The following is a 20,695-nucleotide window of genomic DNA, read 5'->3' on the forward strand; positions in this document are numbered from 1 at the left end:
CTGGAGCTGAGCAGAGGCCTGTACTACGAAGCAAGATCAGCGTGCCCTGGATCTCTTTCAGTAACCTGGCTTCACCTAACCTAACAACCGCGGTCCAGCATAAGCTGCATCACGACGCTGGTTAACAACTAGTTCAGTCAACCCAGGGTTTCCCAATCTAGAGATGCGCGCGTTCACATAAAAGAGGCGGGGTTTGCGCACCACGACCAATCGCAAACATCTACCAGAGTCGCTTATATAAGAAGAGCAAATTATAATTCTACATAAAAATGAAGAACACAGACTCGCAGGGAAAACACAATACAGTCGCTGCTTCCTAAAACAGGAAGGAAAGCTGGCAAAAAAAAATTGCCAATGCTGTAGATGTTTAAATCACAACGCTTATTAATATCACTTCCCCATCAGTCAGGACCAAGATCTGACCATAATTACACTTTTGCTTTCCATAAACTGTCATTGCTTTAGCCTGTTATTGCAGTTGCAACCCTGGCAGTGTGAAGCGATCGTGAGAGCAAATAAAAAATATAAAAACATAATTCAAACCGATGTGCGCATTGGCGACACACGGCTCAAGAAGCCGACAAATAGCCCATATGTAATTCCCTCCCATTAAAATCTATATATTTAATAAAAATACCCATCAGGGAATGTTAACGGGGTTGTCGGTCACTAAATGTTTTAACTTTTATGAGCACACCTCTCTCTCTCTCTCTCTCTCTCCTCTCTCTCTCTCTCTCCTCTCTCTCTCTCTCTCTCTCTCCCTCTCTCTCTCTCTCTCTCTCTCTCCCCCCCTCTCTCTCTCTCTCTCTCTCTCTCTGATCTCCGCCTGATCTAAGAACGGTGACGCTGTTACCAATCGAGTACTGATTGGTCAGTAGGCGGTGCTTTTACACCGGTTGATCTCTGAGGCCCGTTCCGGAGTTTGTTAACCCTGAGATGAGGGAAACTCTGAGTTTTCCGTTCCAGAAAGAGAGGTAACTTAACCTCGGAGTCAGTTACTATGGTAACTGAGTCTGTGAACCTAACCTGGTCGGGAGCAGGTTTTCTTCAAGAAACCTTGAGTTTCTCTCAGTCTCCTCCCTCATTTCCTCATTTATTCAGTCTGTATCAGGCGCATTTTAATGCAGTTTGTTATCTGCATGAATTAAAAGACTTATTGGTTTATGTTAGGCAGATTATAAATGTCATGTCCTTAAATTGTTTAACGATCCCGTTGATGAAAAAGCTGTATTAATTCACAGAGAGTTTACGTCGGTATTGAGTCCCGACTATAGATGTATTTTCATTTCCACATAACCGATTTGAGAGGTATTTTTTATCACAGTCCATTAGATATGTAGATACCTTATCCGTCCTCATATCACTAACATCAACCATCGTCGACAGGCTTTAACATCCCTAAATGATTATACTTATAGTTCTGTTAATGATCATGGTGCTGCAGCCTCAGAATGGGATTAGTATAGTTTACTTTTTCGCCCGTGGGATTGCACCTGAATGAAATTATAGGTGTAATACAATTCCAGTTTTCACCAGTAATATTATAAGTTAACTGTGATTAAATATGAAATTAATACACTGTTAATGCGTACGCATTGACTCCAGCAGCAATTTTCTCCCACACCAATTCTCTCTCTTTTGCAGCAGCAGCCGCTGTCTTGCTTTTTTAACGAAACACATGTTCAAACTCGCTGTTTGTGCGCATGAGTATTTCTGCCGACCCGTTTGATTGTGGTTGTTACCATGGTGAATCGTAGAATCATGGCTCCATTCATACTGCCTTTTGTGCACGCGCGTAACCCTGAGTGAACCTACTCCGAGTTGATTGAACCAACTCATATCAGCTGTTCTGGAACCGAAAACTCAGAGTTTCCATCTCAGGGTAAATCCACTCAGACATCAGGGTTAGTTGTTAAACCTCCTTCCTGGAACGGACCCCTGATCTCCAACTTAACCTGCTCCCAACCAGAGGCTTGTACTGCAAAGCAGGATTTGGCGTTAACGAGCTAACTTAAGGCTCAACCCAGGATTTTCTGTACTACGAAGGTGGATCACTTGTTATCGGGTTCAATCTCCGTGGTAACTCATGCTGAACACCTAACCTGGTCGGGAGCAGGTTAAGTTGGAGATCAGAGATCAACCGGTGTAAAAGCACCGCCTACTGACCAATCAATACTCGATTGGTAACAGCATCACCGTTCTTAGAAGATCTGGTGGAGCTCGGCGCAGAGAGAGAGAGAGAGAGGGAGAGAGAGGGGTGCGCATATAAAAGTTAAAACATTTAGAGACCGACAACCCCGTTAACATTCCCTGATGGGTATTTTTATGAAATATATAGATTTTAATGGGAGGGAATTACATATGGGCTATTTGTCGGCTTCTTGAGCCGTGTGTCGCCAATGCGCACATCGGTTTCAATTATGTTTTTATATTTTTTATTTGCTCTCACGATCGCTTCACACTGCCAGGGTTGCAACTGCAATAACAGGCTAAAGCAATGACAGTTTATGGAAATCACAAGTGTAATTATGGTCAGATCTTGGTCCTGACTGATGGGGAAGTGATATTAATAAGAGTAATTTACGCATCTACAGCGTCTGCAATTTTTTTTTTGCCAGCTTTCCTTCCTGTTTTAGGAAGCAGCGACTGTATTGCGTTTTACCTGTAAAACAGAGTGTGTTCTTCATATTTATGTAGAATTATAGTTTGCTCTTCTTGTTTAAAATATGCGGCTCTGGTAGACGTTTGTGATTGGTCGTGGTGCGCAAACACCGCCTCTTTTATGTGAACGTGCCCGTCTCTAGATTGGACAAACCTGGGTTGATTGAACTTGTTGATAACCACCTTCGTGACACCGGTTATTCAGGACCGCAGTTGTTAGGGTTAGTGAAGACGGATTACTGAAAGAGATCCAGGACATGTTGATCTTGCTTCGTAGTACAGGCCTCTGGTTAGGCGTTCAGCATGAGTTACCACGGCGATTGAACCCGATAACAAGTGATCCACCTTCGTGATACAGAAAATCCTGGGTTGAACCTGAAGTTAGCTCGTTAATGCCAAATCCTGCTTTGTAGTACAGGCCTCAGGTCAGATCTCTCTGGCCACACAGCCAGCTGGGTTTGGTTGGGTTGGGTTCGTCTTTTAGGTTCGGTTGTTTTCCACACACTCACTACACTACTACTCCTAAAAGGGAGGTTTTCCTCGCCACTGTCGCACCGTCGCACTATGCTTACTCTTGGGGGAATTACTAGAATTGTTGGGTCTTTGTAAATTATAGAGTGGGGTCTAGACCTACTCTATCTCGAGATAACTCTTGTTATGATTTGATACTATAAATAAAATTGAATTGAATTGAATACTGATACTACTGAAAAAACATGTTTTATCCTTTTTTATTCATTATTTAATTTGGGTTAAATACACTGGTTTTCATATTATCCTTAACTATGCGTGGTTTCCCTTCTTTTGTGAATTTGAGCTGGTTCATGACATCACTTAATTACATCAAAATATTTAGTGAATCGAGGCAAATTGCTGCTTTTTTTATTTTCTTCAACTGCTCGTCTTTTGTGAGAGATATAGGGCTAACTGCTGTCTCTTTCAGCATGTCCCTTACTGGCTCACTGATTGTGGAGCTGTTTGTTACCTGGAGAGCTCTCCACATGAACCACAAAGTAGTGGTTGGCTGAGCCGCCCTCGGCCACACTGGGCTGCTCCTGGCTGGAGGACAGGAGGACAGGGCTGGTGTGGAGCTCCGGGCACTGGGAGCCAGAGGGCAGCACAGTGAGGCCGGCTCCATCCAGGCCCTCGGCCACAGACGAGCAGCGCTGCAGCCTGGTGCTGCCGGGCTCCTCCTTCAAGCCAAGATCCATGTTCTGCAGCTTGGACAGACACCAACTCTTCAGCTCACGGACCAGGGACACCTGCTTAAAGGCACAGACAGGCACACAGTTTATATCAGTTTGTGTTACATTTATTGAGAGTAACTATTGCTGACACAAGGTAAAGTCATGATCTTCAGATGTACATAAAAGGTTAAAAGGGATTTCTTCAGGTTCGTCCCAGTGGGCTTGGCGCTGACCTAACTGATTCTGTACTGAGGTTATGAAAAACATCCAACTTCATTTATGTCAGGATATTTTTGAAAGTACATTATGTGCTCAAGTCTTAACACCTGGGAACATTTCTTCACATACTGTTTAATTAAAGAACGTTTGGCAACCAAATGTTCACTCGGAGCAGCTTTACCAATACCAGTTCTGAACTACAAACTCCAGCCCGCTGACACTACAGGCTCTACCTTTTACAGCCTGGTTTATCTACTTGGTTTGTACTTGTCTTATATGGTGTAATAATAAGAAAACACCCCAGGTATACATCACAGTGCTGTGTACCCTGTGTTCTGGGTTGTGTGTGTGTGTGTGTGTGTGTGTGTGTGTGTGTGTGTGTGTGTGTGTGTGTGTGTGTGTGTGTGTGTGTGTGTGTGTGTGTGTGTGTGTGTGTGTGTGTGTGTGGGGGGGTGTTAGTGTTACCTGTCTCTTCTCTGCCTCCAGCCTCTCCTGCAGGGCCCATTGCTCGATCCTCTGCACACACTCGCTCCTCTCTGCTGAAACCCTCTCCACTGTCATCTTATCCAGAGCTCGGATCTGATGGACAAACATCATGAGTGCAACCAGAACCACGCCAGCAGCCAAGGAGGCTCTTCTTTGTTACGTTACATTTTTATTCAACTGTTTTAGACAATAGTGTTCTTCCAGCTCTCTGTCAACCCTTTGTGTTGTCCCTTTCCAACATGTAGCCAGCTCCGTAGAGGAATGGCATCCCCTGACCAATCGGCTATCTTAACCTTAACCACTCAAGGTGAAATGCCTAACCCCAACCAATCAGGCTGCTTTTTAGGGCGGGTCTTGGTGTGGCCATAGTGGGATTCGTAATTTTGCTCCCCAGCAAAGCCGGATATATTAGAAGTTCTTTGTCCCCAGTCATGTGTGGAGGAACATTAGAGCAGCTGGGGGCGGCTACAGCACTATGCTACAGCAGCACATTGATGCCCATGGTGTTCACATGTTCAAGACCCTGTTTACACGTACATGGTTATTTTTACAAACTGAGACATTTCCCTTCGTTTACACGCAAACAGAGAACTACGAAGCAAGATCAACGTGCCTTGGATCTCTTTCAGTTATCCGGCTTCACCTAACCTAACAACCGCGGTCCAGCATAAGCTGCATCACGACGCTGGTTAACAACTAGTTCAGTCAACCCAGGGTTTCCCAATCTAGAGACGCGCGCGTTCACATAAAAGAGGCGGGGTTTGCGCACCACGACCAATCGCAAACATCTAGCAGAGCCGCTTAGGTTATATATAAGAAGAGCAAATTATAATTCTACATAAAAATGAAGAACATAGACTCGGTTTTACAGGGAAAATGCAATACAGTCGCTGCTTCCTAAAACAGGAAGGAAAGCTTTAAATCACAACACTTATTAATATCACTTCCCCAGGACTAGTCAGGACCAAGATCTACCATAGTTACACTTGTGTTTTCCATAAACTGTCGTTGCTTTAGCCTGTTATTTCAGTTGCAACCCTGGAAGTGGGAAGCAATCATGAGAGCAAATAAAAAATGTAATGTAATTCCCTCCCATTAAAATCTATATATTTCATAAAAATACCCATCAGGGAATGTTAAAGGGGTTGTCGGTCTCTAAATGTTTTAACTTTTATGAGCGCATCTCTCTCTCTCCCTCTCCCTCTCCCTCTCTCTCTCTCTCTCTCTCTCTCTCTCTCTGTGTGCGCACCCCGCAGCGATGAGAGAGAGAGCTCCTGATCTTCTAAGAACGGTGACGCAGTTATCAACCGAGTATTGATTGGTCAGTAGGCGGTGCTTTTACACCAGTTGATCTCTAATCTCCAACATAACCTGCTCCCGACCAGGTTAGGTGTTCAGCATGAGTTACCACGGTGATTGAACCCGGTAACAAGTGATCCACCTTCGTGATACAGAAAATCCTAGGTTGAACCTGAAGTTAGCTCGCTAACGCCAAATCCTGCTTCGTAGTACAAGCTTCTGATGCTCTAGGCTACAGCCAACCGTTGGTGGCAGTCATGCAAAAAGTTGTTATGCCAAACGCCAATATAACAGAAGAAGAAGAACACGCATCCCGACCATGTGAACGCTGCCAGTCGGAAAAACACCGTGACCTCGGTGGTGGTGCCTGTTATTCCGAGGTGGCATGAACGCAGCATTAAATCCACCTGTGTGTGCAGTATTGGTTGTAATTGACTGCACACACGCTGAGGAAGGGCGCTGCCCGAAATGTCTGTTGTGTGGCAAAAAACTATCAGATTAGAGTGCTGTCCTAGTAGCTTTTTTATAACATCTGTGCCATGTCCTCAACTATCACGTTGCATGATTAGGCAGCCTCATTGCTGTATTGTCAGCTGTAGAGGAACCATCTTTAGGATCTGCTTCACGTCTCATGTGGCTCTCTTGTGTTGAGCTTTGGCCGACACACCTGCTTCTTTTGTTGTTCTGATCTGTTGATCGGGCATTCCTGCCTGCATCCACCGTTGTATTTCCTCAGAGAGCAGTGGTGCTCAGAGAACATGCATCACCAACTGGGTGCTCTTTGATAGAAGCTTTTATAGGACACCTACTAAAGGAGTTCTGATGAGACTGACCGTTTACCGTTCTAAATGAATGCGCTACATTAAAAGAAAATGTGACTAGTATTTCCAACACTGAGTGTAGTCCTTCAGTGCCTTGTCCTCTGAACACCACAGGATGGCGCTAACACACAAGCTGCAGGAAGTCAGTTTCACTCTGAACTGACTTTGTTTCACAGTGATCACGTCTCCTCCCATTCTCTGTTCAGCTCTCTACTTCAGGCTGCAGCCGACATTAACGTTACACATGGAGGATCATTTGTTCCTCCTCCCTCGAGGTGTCCCTTATCAGGTGTTAATGGACCGTTCTGGCCTCGCCGTCGTCCGTTAATTCCTGATAATGGATGCCTCGTTGGGCATAAATCCTTCCTTATTTAGTTTTATAACTAAACCTGCAACCCTTCTTGTTTCTCTTGTTTGTGTCCGTTGAGACCTAAAGACAAAGATAAAGGCAGTAACCCTGTGTGCTGTGTTAGCATGTGGATGCTACCTGGTGTTTGTTCTTACGGTCCAGCTGACCCATCTTGCTGTTCATCAGGTCTTGGACCGTGTGGATTTCAGTCTTCATCTCCTCCTTGGTGGCCTCCAGCTGGTTCTCCAGTTTACTGATCAGAGGTTCACAGCGGCAGCCATTCAGAGGAGCCTGCAACACACGGCAAGTATGGACAGGCTGAAATCCAAACTTTTATTTTGTGCTAAATGTCCGTATTTACTATGGAGCCACAGTAAGACTTTGAGCACTGAAGGTAGCTTACAGTATTTTACATACACCCATTCATTTATTATTATTTCTGTCATGCCAAACATTTGGCCCATCCCACATGGGTTTACAAGACAGCGCTTTTTAACAGTCAAATAGCCCTGAAGTAGATTCATCAATGCAGACTGATGACTACAGCAGAGACAGACAGAGAGAGGTTGTGAGGTGTCAGGATTCTGTATGAATGCTGACTCAATTTCTCCAGTGATCTGATTGGTCAGTAGTCGAGTTATTGGCACGTTTGAATCTGATCGCAGCAGATGTTGGAAATGGTCACAAATGAAATGAATAAATTAAAACTTTGGTTTGATTCAAATAAGTTATCTTTAAACTTGAACAAAACTAAATTCATAATATTTCGAAATCGTACTATAAACACAGATGTTACAATAGTAATTGATAACGAAACAATTGAAAGAGTCTATGAAAGTAAATTTTTGGGTGTTGTACTTGACCACAAACTGTGCTGGAAGCCACACATTAAATATCTGTGCATGAAAATGGCCAGGAGTATTGGTATATTGAGCATAACTAGATACATATTGAACCAGAATATATTACATATTCTGTACTGCACACTCATTTTACCATATATGTTATATTGTGTGGAAGTTTGGGGAAATACCTACAAAAGCAACTTACAAAATATTTGCACATTGCAAAAAAGAGCAATCAGGATAATAAATCACACCAGGTATTATGAGCACACAACTCATCTGTTTTTGAATTCACAATTTATGGACATTGTTACATTTAAAACTGCACAATTAGTTTAAAGTTAAAGAAAATACATAACATACGTGCAATGTTTAATGAAAGAGACGGGGGATATCATCTAAGAGGACTATGTATGTTCAAACAACCTCTTGTGCGAACTGCTGTTAAAAGCATGTGTGTTTCAGTTTGTGGGGCGACCTTATGGGATGGACTGAACAATGACATCAAACAGAGCCATAACATCATTCAGTTCAAAAATAGATTAAAGAAATCATTACTTAACCAATACAGAAAGGAATAGACCGAAACATAGGAATGGAATTATAATGTAAAGGCATTGTTGTATATTGTTGTAAGTTATTGTAAGACCTGAAAAATGGTGTGATGTAATTGCATATCCATTTGCTTTGTAATAATATGATTTTGTGAAATAGGGGCAGGAGGACCAAATAAGCTATTTGCTTCTTCTTGCTCCTTCTCGAACTAATCCTTTTTTATTTTTTTGTCAAATTCTGATTGTGTTTTATTTTGTGGTTTTAATTTTTTTTGTTGATTGTTCAAAATAAATAATAAAATGAAAATGAAATGAAATGATCCAGGTGCCGTGCTCTGCAGCAGGCCGGCCCTCAGCTCACAGGAGCCAACTTCAACTAGTCTCCTTTCAAGATTTAGGCCCCAGGTCTTTTTTTTATCTTGAGTGAAAATATACTATGAACTGACAACAAGTGGTGATGCAACAGTTTGTGGCCCTGGTGGTAATTTGTAGTAGGCCTAGTTAATAGTCCCCTAAATCTCTGCAGCGCAGTTGTTCAGTGACAGAGAACACTCATCCATATATAAAGACATGAAAAATGAGTTCACAGAACACACAGCTGAGCAGCTACATGAATAGTAGTGGTTACTCTGACTAAACAGGGGAGTGTTGTGCACTGACCTGCATGATCTTTCCGTCTTTGCCGCGGTACAGTGTGTACAGCTGATAGGCTTTATAGTTATGTGGGGGGATGGATGCTCCTGGCAGTTTGCATTTCCTCTCGCTGTGCCTGGTCTCTCTGCGGCGCGGGGGGTCGGACAAAGGTGGCTGAAACATCAACATCACCACAGGTTAGGGATCATCCATCTCACACATCTCGACCAGTTACTGAGGAAGAGCGCTACTCATTGACTTCCCCGGTCCAGAACAAATGGCAATGGTTAGCTTCTTTTTCCCTAAACGGACGTCTGGATGGATTACGGAGTGTTTTCAGGGACCTACTTTCTCTTTGTGCTTCCTGTTCCGTCCCCTCCTGGCGTTGATCGGGGACACCTCGGCGTGTTTGCAGCCAGCTCGGTCACTGCTCTGGGTGTCCTCTGCAGCAGAGGCGCTGTCCTGCAGGGGGACAGAAACAGGTGAAGCACTCAGGACATTGAAACAATACCAACATACCAACCCAGTCCTTTACAGTAGCTTGGAGCCGGTGGTGGGGGTTGTACCTTACAGGGCAGCATCTCATCTCTGGGCACAGACTGAGCTCGGCCCTCGGCCTTCAGCTTGTCTCTCCTCTTCCTCACACTCCGGCCACGCACAAAGCTCTGCACCTGGACACACACGCGGGAGGCAAAATCACATGTGGAATCACATGTGGAATCATCACGTGTGCTAAGTTAACCACTATGATCAGGGAGGGTATATACACTTAACATTTATTATTTTGTACGCACCACAGGTCACAAATAACTCAGGCTCACCGTTCAGTTTTTACTGCTTTTCACTAAAACGTAGCTGGATATTGGAAAAGAGAAGACTTGTTGAAAGTGATTTCTACCTTGAGGTGATGTCCCCATACTGCACCAATAACCAGCTGACTGCAGTTACTTTACAGTAACAAGTTCCTCTTTCTGTCAGCATAGCTCTCCCAAACGCGTTATCAAAGATGTCAAGACCTTACTTAAGTAGAAATTTTGGGTATCTATACTTTACTGGAGTAATTATTTTACAACAGACTTTTTACTTCTACTCCTTACATTGTCACGCAATTATCTGTACTTTCTACTCCTTACATTTTAAAAATAGCCGCAGTCCAGTCCCAAGGACTCTTGGGAACAAAAACTTGATGATCATTGGAAACGAGTCTTACGGCTAGTTCATTCCTCTTCAATCTGTGCGAGACACAGCCTCTTACAGTGTAAGGTGGTACACAAAGTTCATTATACGAATTTGAGGCTGTCTCGGATTTACTCCAATGTATCGGACTCCTGGAATAGGTGCAAGCATTCCCCAGCCGACCATTCCCATATGTTCTGGTTCTGTCCCACGCTCGCCACATTCTGGTCGGAACCTCTCTTGGCTTTGTTTGGTGCCCCCTTGCAGCCTTTGTCTTCCAAAGTCATGCAGACCGTTCTAAACTTTGCCACCCTGTTGGCCAGGCGTCTCATACTCCTTAACTGGAAACACCCTCAACCTCCATCTCATAGTAGATGGGTGAAAGAGATGTTCCTGTCCGTCCGAAAAGCTCAGATTTTCCCTCAATGGCTCCTTAAATGCATTTGAAATAACTTGGAGACCCTAAATTATACTGAATCTTTAGCATCTCTGCCTGACAGTGACGACTAAACCCACCCACCCTTTTATTTTATTTATCTATTTTTATATATATATATATATATATATATATATATATTTTTTTTTATATATTTTTTTTATATATATATATATATATATTTTTTTAAACATTTTATTTCATCTATTTATTTATTTCAGTATTGTCCTTATTTATGTATCTGTTTTGTTTTATGTATATTATACTGGAAGCCAGTTGAGGTGGTTCGGGCATCTGGTAAGGATGCCCCCTGGGCGCCTCCCTAGGGAGGTGTTCCAGGCACGTCCAGCTGGGAGGAGGCCTCGGGGAAGACCCAGGACTAGGTGGAGGGATTATATCTCCAACCTGGCCTGGGAACGCCTCGGGATCCCCCAGTCAGAGCTGGTTAATGTTGCTCGGGAAAGGGAAGTTTGGGGTCCCCTGCTGGAGCTGCTCCCCCCGCGACCCGACACCGGATAAGCGGACGAAGATGGATGGATGGATGGATATATTATACTGTTCACATGTCAATTTTCGAGTTACCTTGAGAATTGTTCTCTCTCGGGTGGGGTGGGACTGTGGGAGGGATAAAAAGATCAAGGGGAAAAAATGAAAGGATGGAAGCCCTCTCTGTTACATGGAACTGTAATGCTGTTGCCTGTGAAATTGCTCCCAATAAAGAAAGTTAATAAAAAAATATAAATAAAAAAATATATATATAGCCTCGTTACTCCTATTTCAGTTTGGCTTGTTTTCATTTCGGTTTGTCATCATTCAAAAAACACCTATCCAGATAAATCGCGCCATCCGGATAGAGTGACTTTGATTGTGGTTGGATGAGAAGTATAAACATATACCATTCCGACACCCTATTGGTTTGTACATGATCCATCCATGACCCGGTGCTAATACGGCACCGGTGCCTTAACAACCATTATCTACCGGACCGAATAGCAACGCAGATTTCGGTGCCTTATTAGGTGCCACTTAAATGTCTGCCCTTGTCTCTGATGCTCCGAAAACAGACGTTAGAGGGAACTGAAACATCGCTGCACGGGACGCTAGTCAACACTACACTAGACAGCAGTAGGGTGACCAGATTTCCCGGAACTGAAACCGGGACACTTTGCGCGTGACCGTAGCGCTCGTGCACGCACACGCTTTTTAACGTGAACATGTGCCAGCACAGGTCAGACATAGACACAGACAGATTAGACACAATTTTGCCAATAGCACACATAGGCCTACTGCTCACAACATAATGGGGTATGTCAGTTAATATTCATGAATTATCTTGGTATGAATCCTACATATCTAAGAAATAAAATTAAAAGACACTGAGTGAGTTTCGTGTGAGGGACCAACTTTATTTTTCAGAATTAAAGCATTGTTTTGGAAATAGCACCCACTGAACTTTTGAAAAACCTTGTGAAAAGGTATTTTTCATTGCATGGAACTAAACAAATTATTTGAAACTGCTGCCACAGGCTTGAACTAACTAGTTATAGTAACACTTTCTGGTAAGGCTATTTCATAATGGAATTATGAATTCATGCATGAATTAATTCATGATTTGTTCATGGGATATTAAGGAATGCAGTAATACATCATTAATTACATAATGCAAAATAAATAATACATAAATCAATTAATTCATGCATGAATTCATGATAAGTGTTACCAGTGTTATTCTTAACAACAACACACACACAAATGTAATATCATATGATAGAGCAGATTCCCTATTGGAAACATTCATTCCCTATATTTGTTAGAGGAGTGAATTTGCTCAAGAAGCAAGATGTTGGTTGAAAGCCTACTGTGAAATTGTGCACGTGTCAGCAAAATTGGCCCGTGTGACGAGTAGCGTCTTTAAGGTGGGAATGGTCATGGGAATGGTCATGCGGTTCCTCTCGTCAGTCCATGTGTTGTTCATGAGCGAAAAGATCCGCTCAACGGGAGCATTTGTGCCCGGTAGACACATGGCGAACTGACAAAGGAGACCTACATTTTTTAACGGAATCTCCCTGCTTTTGAAATGCACAAACATTTACACCCAGCGCTCGTCGGCGTTCCACTGAGCGACCATCCCAGTTGCGTACGCCCTCACTGATGAGGTCTCGTCGAACAGCTGGCTCTCGTCAATGTTGCATTGGTTTAATTTTGATGACACATACTGCAGGGACGATTCAACCTCATCCCATTCAGGGACTCTGTTGAGCAGGGTCCAGGAGAGAACCTCTATCTCCTTAAACGATGCTCCCCATTCCCGTATGTATGAAGAACAACAGTCGTAAAAGGTGCAGACAGTTTTGAGAAAATCCTCTGCCTTCTGTGGATCATCAAGGGCGCTCAGAAGATTCTTCACCTTTAAAATCAATTTACAAACAATTGTATAATACAGCTTCAAGTTTATTGCCACGCAAAAAATTTTATAAATTTGAGTCGCCACATACAGGGTGATTAACTTCCTTAAGGCTTTTGCGGTCCATGTACTTTTGCGTTCAGTCATTATTCTATTTTGGAAGTGAATTTGAAAATGAAAAGAAGTGGTATGTGACTTTTTGAAGTTATTTAGTCACTTGCTAAATGAAAATGATGTGGTATGTTTGCATTCAGTTGGTCCCACGTCTGCCTTTTTTACAGAAATAACCATTCATTCCCCATTGTTAGTCTAGGCCTATATCAAAAGAGATTGCCCACTTTGTGTGAATGACGCTATTTTACGTGTCTTTTTTATTCCATCTGTTTTTTCTTTTTTTTTTGGAGGAAAAACAAGCACGTATCATGAATTACTTAGTCCGACATTGTCGCTCCTACTCATCCTGGATTGGTGTTTTGCGCTGATGACCAGACAATGAAAGGTCAAGCCTCGCTTATTATTCTTAATTCTGCCATTGTTAAATACCCCTCAGATTTTTTTAGGTAGCCTATATGTAAGATAATAATAATAATAATAATAACATTTGAACATTTATTTTTCTTTATTGTATTTTGCATTTTACATTATCCATTCAGTAAGTCAACATTGTCTTTGTAGCCTAATCCTTGAAATAGGTTAAAATAAGGCATCATTTTCATTTAGCAAGTGACTATACTTCAAAAAAACATATAGGCTAGGCTACCACTTGTTTTTCCATTTTCTATTTGACTTCCAAAATAGAATAATAAGTAAACACAAAAGTACAAGACTCATTGGTCACTGGATGAAAATCAGACTGTAGGCCTACGGAGTTAGAAATTTTTTATTTTGACGTCAGACTCTAGAACGTAAGGCAGGAATTTTGAGTATATAATACATACCTTGAGGCCAGTGAATGAAGCAGACTTCCTCTCCAGAAGCTTGGCTTCGAGAGTGCGAAGGTAGCAGGCTGAATGAGCAGCTGTGTTCATCTGCTTCTCCATCATTTTGATTGTGTCATTGAATAGTGACAGCTGGTTGTGCAGGAACTACATCCATGCTTCACACACCGGATCGTCGAGGAATTTGATGATCGCGGTAGGAGGCTTGTCCTGAGAGCTGAAGTAGGACTGTAAGGCTGGGTACAGCTTCAGCACCCTCTCAACAGCCGGGCCTAGTGACAGCCATCGTGTCTTACTCGTCCCCAGGAGAGTGGCATACTGGAGTTCCATAAAGTCGCAGAACTCTTTCAGCTGCTCAGTGCGGACAGTAAAGATGTGGAAATGTCCGAACACTTTGACAATGAAGCTTTCAATGTCGCAGGGAGGGGTATCTGCGGCAGTTTAGAGAGCGTTGTGAGCGATGTGTGCAGCGCAGCCTACTCCCACCAGGTCACTGGCAGTGGCCTGATTCAACTTGTAGAAGACGTTATTCACCCCTACCCTTGCTTTTCCGCCAAAGTTGGTGTTGGTGTTGTCAGCACAAAACCCAACTACTTTGTCCATCAAATTAAATGATCGGAGGCTGCGACTGACTTCTCCAACTAAAATATCAGACGTCTCACCTGGAATGGATGTGAAATCCAGGATTTTCACCTGTACCCCCTCTGTATCCTTGAAGTAGCGTATCACAATGGGAATCAGCTTCACAGCCTTGTGGTTGGAAGCATCAACAGCTACAGATACATGCTGAACTGCTCCTAGGTCAGCCTTTACCAGATCCATGGCATGGGATGCGATGACATTGGTCACGATTGCTTCAGCCTTGGTTCGTGCACAAGTGAAGTGCTCATCATCATTTTCTTATCAGACCCGCCGTGCAGTCCATGGACCTGAAGCTTTGGTTGTGGGTCACCAGATGATACACAAATGTCCCCTCCTCAGAAGCCCGCTTGAGCTCGGCACTTCCAGCACCAACGTTGCTAAAGTAGGTGGCCACGCTGCTAACTCCTGCCTCTACCCACCGTTTATGTTTTGCTGTTTTAACATGGTCTTTCACATCTGTGCTACCACCGTGGCTTACAGGGGTTTTGCAGTGTGTGTAGAACTTCGCGGAGGAAGGGGTAAGCCCTTTGCAAATCTTTAGTGAATGCTGACTTTCTCTTCGGCATTTCGTAGTGTAGCCATTGTTAAAACGAGAAAAAAGAAAGCCGCATAGCAACAATGTTTACAAATATACATTGTAACGCAGCCTATGCAGACGCAGACTGCTACGATTGACTGACACACACACACACACACACACACACACACACACACACACACACACACACACACACACACACACACACACACACACACACACACACACACACACACACACACACACACACACACACACACACACACACACACACACACACACACACACACACACACACACACACACACACACACACACACACACACATCATACGCTTTATTAGTCTTTCTACATGGGTTTAGTTAATGATCGGGCTATAATAAGACCACGTCGGCTATGTAATTGCTGACAACCGGGACAATTTCATAGTGGTTGGTGAAAACCGGGACATTTTAGCGTCCCGACAGGCTTTTGTCGGGACTCGGGACACATAACTGAAAATCGGGACTGTCCCGGTCAAACCGGGATGTCTGGTCACCCTAGACAGCAGGTAACGTTAGCCTACCGTTAGCTAGTTAACACTACTCTCGACAGCAGGTAACGTTAGCCTACCATTAGCTAGTTAACACTACACCTGACAGCAGGTAACGTTAGCCTACAGTTAGCTACTTAACACTACACCTGACAGCAGGTAACGTTAGCCTACCGTTAGCTAGTTAACACTACTCTCGACAGCAGCAATACACAAGCCGTTCTTTAATGTGCTCCTTTTTGTTTTTGTTTTTAAGATCAACTTTTTATTGTTTTATATTTTTGAACAGACAAATACAATTGAACAAGGTGCTTCCTTTTTTTGTGGAGGTGGGGTAGTGCACTATAGGCCCTTGTGGGGCGGGCTAAGCTTTTGTCCTTAATTTCATTTTTTTTCCCCTTACATTACTTTTACTTTTATACTTTAAGTATATACTTTTATACTTTTGAAACCAGTACTTTTACACTTTTACTTGAGTAAAAAGCTTGAGTTGATACTTCAACTTCTACAGAAGTCTTTTTAAACCCTGGTATCTATACTTCTACTTGATTAATGAATGTGAATGTAATGTAATGTAATGTGAATACTTTTGACACCTCTGCGCATTATTATGGAACCCACGCAACATCTATAGGCCCGCCCTTTAATAGCATTCACACGCTACTATTGGCCAGGAGTCCATGCTTACGCTAGGTAACGAAACCCCATTTGTTCAGGTCCTGTCCCCTGACCAATCGGCTATCCTAACCTTAACCATTCAAGGTCAATGCCTAACACCAACCAATTGGGCTGCTTCGTAGGGCGGGACTTGTCCAGACGTTGTGTGGGATTCATAATAACACCTCTCAAACACTTGAGTGGCAGCTTTAGTGAGTTGGTATTAATTAGAAAAATATATAATAGTTTCCCCAATCTTCTAAAACTGTGAGAAAAGGAGCAGCCTAGTGGTCTGAAGGCCTTTGGGTCAATCTTTGTTGCTCGTCAGGTTTCCTGTCTGTCTCAACTGCTAACTATCAGATAAAATGATTCTTTCATTGATTGATGACTTTACTGTGTATTGCTTCCTGTTTCTACATTAACAAAATAAAGAAAATAGAAAATTGATTTGAAATTCCAATTAAGGTAAAAGCCTGCTAGTTTTACACCAAAGTGTTCATACCTGATTTAAAATACAAACGGTTGGTGTCTAAGCCAGGAATATTTGCATCTCAAACAATATTACAGAAACTACAATAACTGTTTTACTCAGACAGGAGCTGTTATTGATCTTGATTTAGTCATTTTCCAAATCGTACCCAAAGAACCATGAGAGAAAGAAAGGAACTCTTTGAAAATATAAATCAATACAAAACAAAGAAAAGAAAAGGTGTTGCATTGCATAGGAGGTAATATAAAGCTATCACGTATGTAGTATGAGCACAGACATATCTGGACTGCTTCTTCTACCTGGGGGGCTTTGGTCAGCAGGAGAGCCACGTCTGGGTTGTTGTTTTCTCTGGCCTGGTCCAAAGCTGTGTGACCTGCCTGCACGCACGCACACACACACACACACACACACACACACACACACACACACACACACACACACACACACACACACACACACACACACACACACACACACACACACACACACACACACACACACACACACACACACACACACACACACACACACACACACACACACACACACACACACACAACATGGCTCAGACAGAATTACCAGAGATGTGGAAGAGCCTTCGTTTCTAGATCCAGCTTACACTAACACAACCCGTCCTTCATGTTTACCTCTTCTCAATCATTTCAGTATTCAGTTTATTTCCACAGTCATGTCTTACTAACATTCTCTTAGCTCTTTGAGTTCCTCTTTTTATGAAATACAGTTTTCAAACATTAATAATGTCCAGTTGCTTCCACTTTGCTATTTTGAGGCTACTGTAAATTAAGCACATCCTGGTGTTTCACATCAAAAGTGTCCGAGCGGCTCAATGGACATACCTCCTCTCTTTCTGGATAGTTTTTTTAGTTTTTTAAAGGTCCCATGACATGATGCTCTTTGGATGCTTTTATATAGGCATTAGTGGTCCCCTAATACTGTATCTGAAGTCTCTTTTATATAGGATTTGGTGGTCCCCTAATACTGTATCTGAAGTCTCTTTTATATAGACCTTAGTGGTCCCCTAATACTGTATCTGAAGTCTCTTTTATATAGACCTTAGTGGTCCCCTAATACTGTATCTGAAGTCTCTTTTATATAGACCTTAGTGGTCCCCTAATACTGTATCTGAAGTCTCTTTTATATAGACCTTAGTGGTCCCCTAATACTGTAGCTGAAGTCGAAGTCTCTTTTATATAGATCTTAGTGGTCCCCTAATACTGTATCTGAAGTCTCTTTTATATAGACCTTAGTGGTCCCCTAATACTGTATCTGAAGTCTCTTTTATATAGACCTTAGTGGTCCCCTAATACTGTATCTGAAGTCTCTCTTTTATATAGGCCTTAGTGGTCCCCTAATACTGTATCTGAAGTCTCTTTTATATAGACCTTAGTGGTCCCCTAATACTGTAAGGGGCCCCTTTAAAATAATATATTTTAAAAAACCCTTTTTATATATATTTTTTTTAAATAATAATTTTGGGTGTTGTCTTTTTTTTTTTTTATTTTTTTTTAAAAAAAAAGAGGGGGTCCCCTATTATTGTATGTGAAATTTTTTTTTTATAGGCCTTAGTGGTCCCCTAATACTGTATCTGAAGTCTCTTTTATATAGACCTTAGTGGTCCCCTAATACTGTATCTGAAGTCTCTTTTATATAGGCCTTAGTGGTCCCCTAATACTGTATCTGAAGTCTCTTTTATATAGACCTTAGTGGTGTTGGGGACCAAGAAGCTGGTTAAACAGTGATTTGGCTCAGACTGAGCTGAAGGCAAGACAAAGGATCTTGGCCTACATGTGAACCCCAAAGCCAGTTTCACCAAACTCCTACAGGCTGCTATTTGGAAGCAGAGTCCCTAAGATGGAGATTCTACCTTCACCACATGCTAGGCAAGGCAGACTGGTGGTGAGACAAAGAACTGCTTCACACCTGTGAGAAGGTTGCGCTTTCCCATTGGCTGTCGGGTCTTTGAATGCACCACCCCGCCACTAGGAGGCGGAGGTAGGATAAAAGCTGTCGGCATTTGTGCTTCTACGCTCTTTCCACGGTGACTCAGGTCACTACAGGAAGCACTCTAGTCCGGACTAGCTAGCCAGCATCACCTCGCTGGTCGAGTTTGAGCTGGGACAATTTTATAATCGGTCTGATATACAAAGGGGATCCGAGGAAATACTGGCCGGGTATTTCCTCATCATCATCATCTGCAGCGGGTTTAATCAGCCTGGATTCAAGAAAAGGACGGCGTTCTGTTTCTTGCTTGTCGACCTGGATCAAGTATCATCTCCTGCTCTGGACGAAACGGATCGTTAAACTCTGGCGAGAGATTTAACTGACAAACAACGCACACCGTAAGGCTTTACACAGTTCTGGGCAGATGTTAGAACTAGTGCGTTTTGGTTTGTTACTAATGAGAAAAGGGTTCGCGACCGCTGTGCCATTAATGTGATCTGATTGTAATCATGTATTGGCCATATCTGGTTATTAATCTGTTGCTGTGAATGTATAACCGATCATTATACCGTTTGATTTTGTTGTGTTAAGTAGCTGGGTTAAAACCGTAAACGCTACCGGCTAAACCACTCCTTTCATGGAGTTAGTTACTGTCCGCGAGATAATCGCGGTGAATCAGCTGTTAGACACTAGAGTGGTTATAGTGGCCGTTTCCCTCGGTAAATCAAAAGTCTCAGTCTGTCCTAACTACACGTGGGGTCCAGACCTGGGTGGCTGAGGGAGCTGGCCATTATCTATAACTAAGATCAGAGTGTTTCTTTTCTTTTCCTCCTTTATTTTGTTCCTTTTACTAACCCACACACGGACATACAAGCTAGCCACGTACCTCCCGAGCTAACGCTGCTAACTTAACCACGTGGGGTTTTGTATAGAGCTAATAGGTGATTTAGCATATGGTATAAACGTGCGCGTTGCCTAGCAACCCCCACCTCGGCTTCTTCAGCCCCCTCTCCGTGCCCTCAGCACCACTACTGCCCTCTTGAGGCTAAATGGTTTTGTGCAGCTCACAGGAGTAGCCATTTTTGTTGTTTTTGTATTAGAACTACATTTCGACACCGCCCCTCCCCTTTCACACACACACACACACACACACACACACACACACACACACACACACACACACACACACACACACACACACACACACACACACACACACACACACACACACACACACACACACACACACACACACACACACACACACACACACACACACACACACACACACCTTTTGTTTTTGCTTTGTTTGGTTTTGATATTGTAAAATGTATATACGTTTTATTATTGAAGGATTATTGATTGGCTACTGATAATTGTGACGTTAATAAATTCGATTATACTTAATTAGCAGTTGCTGGTGATTATTGGTGTATTTGTTGTGATAATTGCTGGTCGAACGGGTCGCGCTCGAAATCACCCCTTCCTTTAATTCCTTTTCAAGGATTTTTACAGAAATGAGACTGTTCCACAGTTTGATTATTGGTCCCTGACAAGCAGGGTGGTGCCCCGTTTTGATTGTTTGTCGATTTGATAGTTATTTATAACCATATTCATAACTTTATTAATATTGATAAAACATCTTTTGATAATTTGCCAATGATCAAATCTGTACCCTACGTGAATCCAACAGTGGTCCCCTAATACTGTATCTGAAGTCTTCTTTCATATAGACCTTAGTGGTCTCCTAATACTGTATCTGAAGTCTCTTTTATATAGACCTTAGTGGTCCCCTAATACTGTATCTGAAGTCTCTTTTATATAGACCTTAGTGGTCCCCTAATACTGTATCTGAAGTCTCTTTTA

General features: G+C 42.7%; 1 protein-coding gene across 11 annotated transcripts in view; it reads right to left on the minus strand.

The window, feature by feature from the left end:
• The window catches only part of ankrd6b (ankyrin repeat domain 6b), a 49,744-nt gene that overhangs the window by 2,536 nt on the left and 26,513 nt on the right, over positions 1-20,695 (minus strand). For 7 of the 11 annotated variants that reach the window (XM_039782432.1, XM_039782436.1, XM_039782434.1 and 4 more), the window contains 7 exons: positions 17,167-17,244; positions 9,621-9,725; positions 9,403-9,516; positions 9,082-9,228; positions 7,161-7,313; positions 4,533-4,646; positions 3,647-3,926 (listed from right to left, as the gene is read on the minus strand). In XM_039782432.1, coding sequence (XP_039638366.1) covers positions 3,647-3,926; positions 4,533-4,646; positions 7,161-7,313; positions 9,082-9,228; positions 9,403-9,516; positions 9,621-9,725; positions 17,167-17,244 — 991 coding nt within the window. The remainder of the gene's footprint in view (positions 1-3,646; positions 3,927-4,532; positions 4,647-7,160; positions 7,314-9,081; positions 9,229-9,402; positions 9,517-9,620; positions 9,726-17,166; positions 17,245-20,695) is intronic. The other 4 variants (XM_039782440.1, XM_039782431.1, XM_039782441.1 and 1 more) reach the window with 3 other exon arrangements.

The sequence above is a fragment of the Perca fluviatilis genome, chromosome 18 (genome assembly GCF_010015445.1).
Source record: "Perca fluviatilis chromosome 18, GENO_Pfluv_1.0, whole genome shotgun sequence".
NCBI classification, from domain to species: domain Eukaryota; kingdom Metazoa; phylum Chordata; class Actinopteri; order Perciformes; family Percidae; genus Perca; species Perca fluviatilis.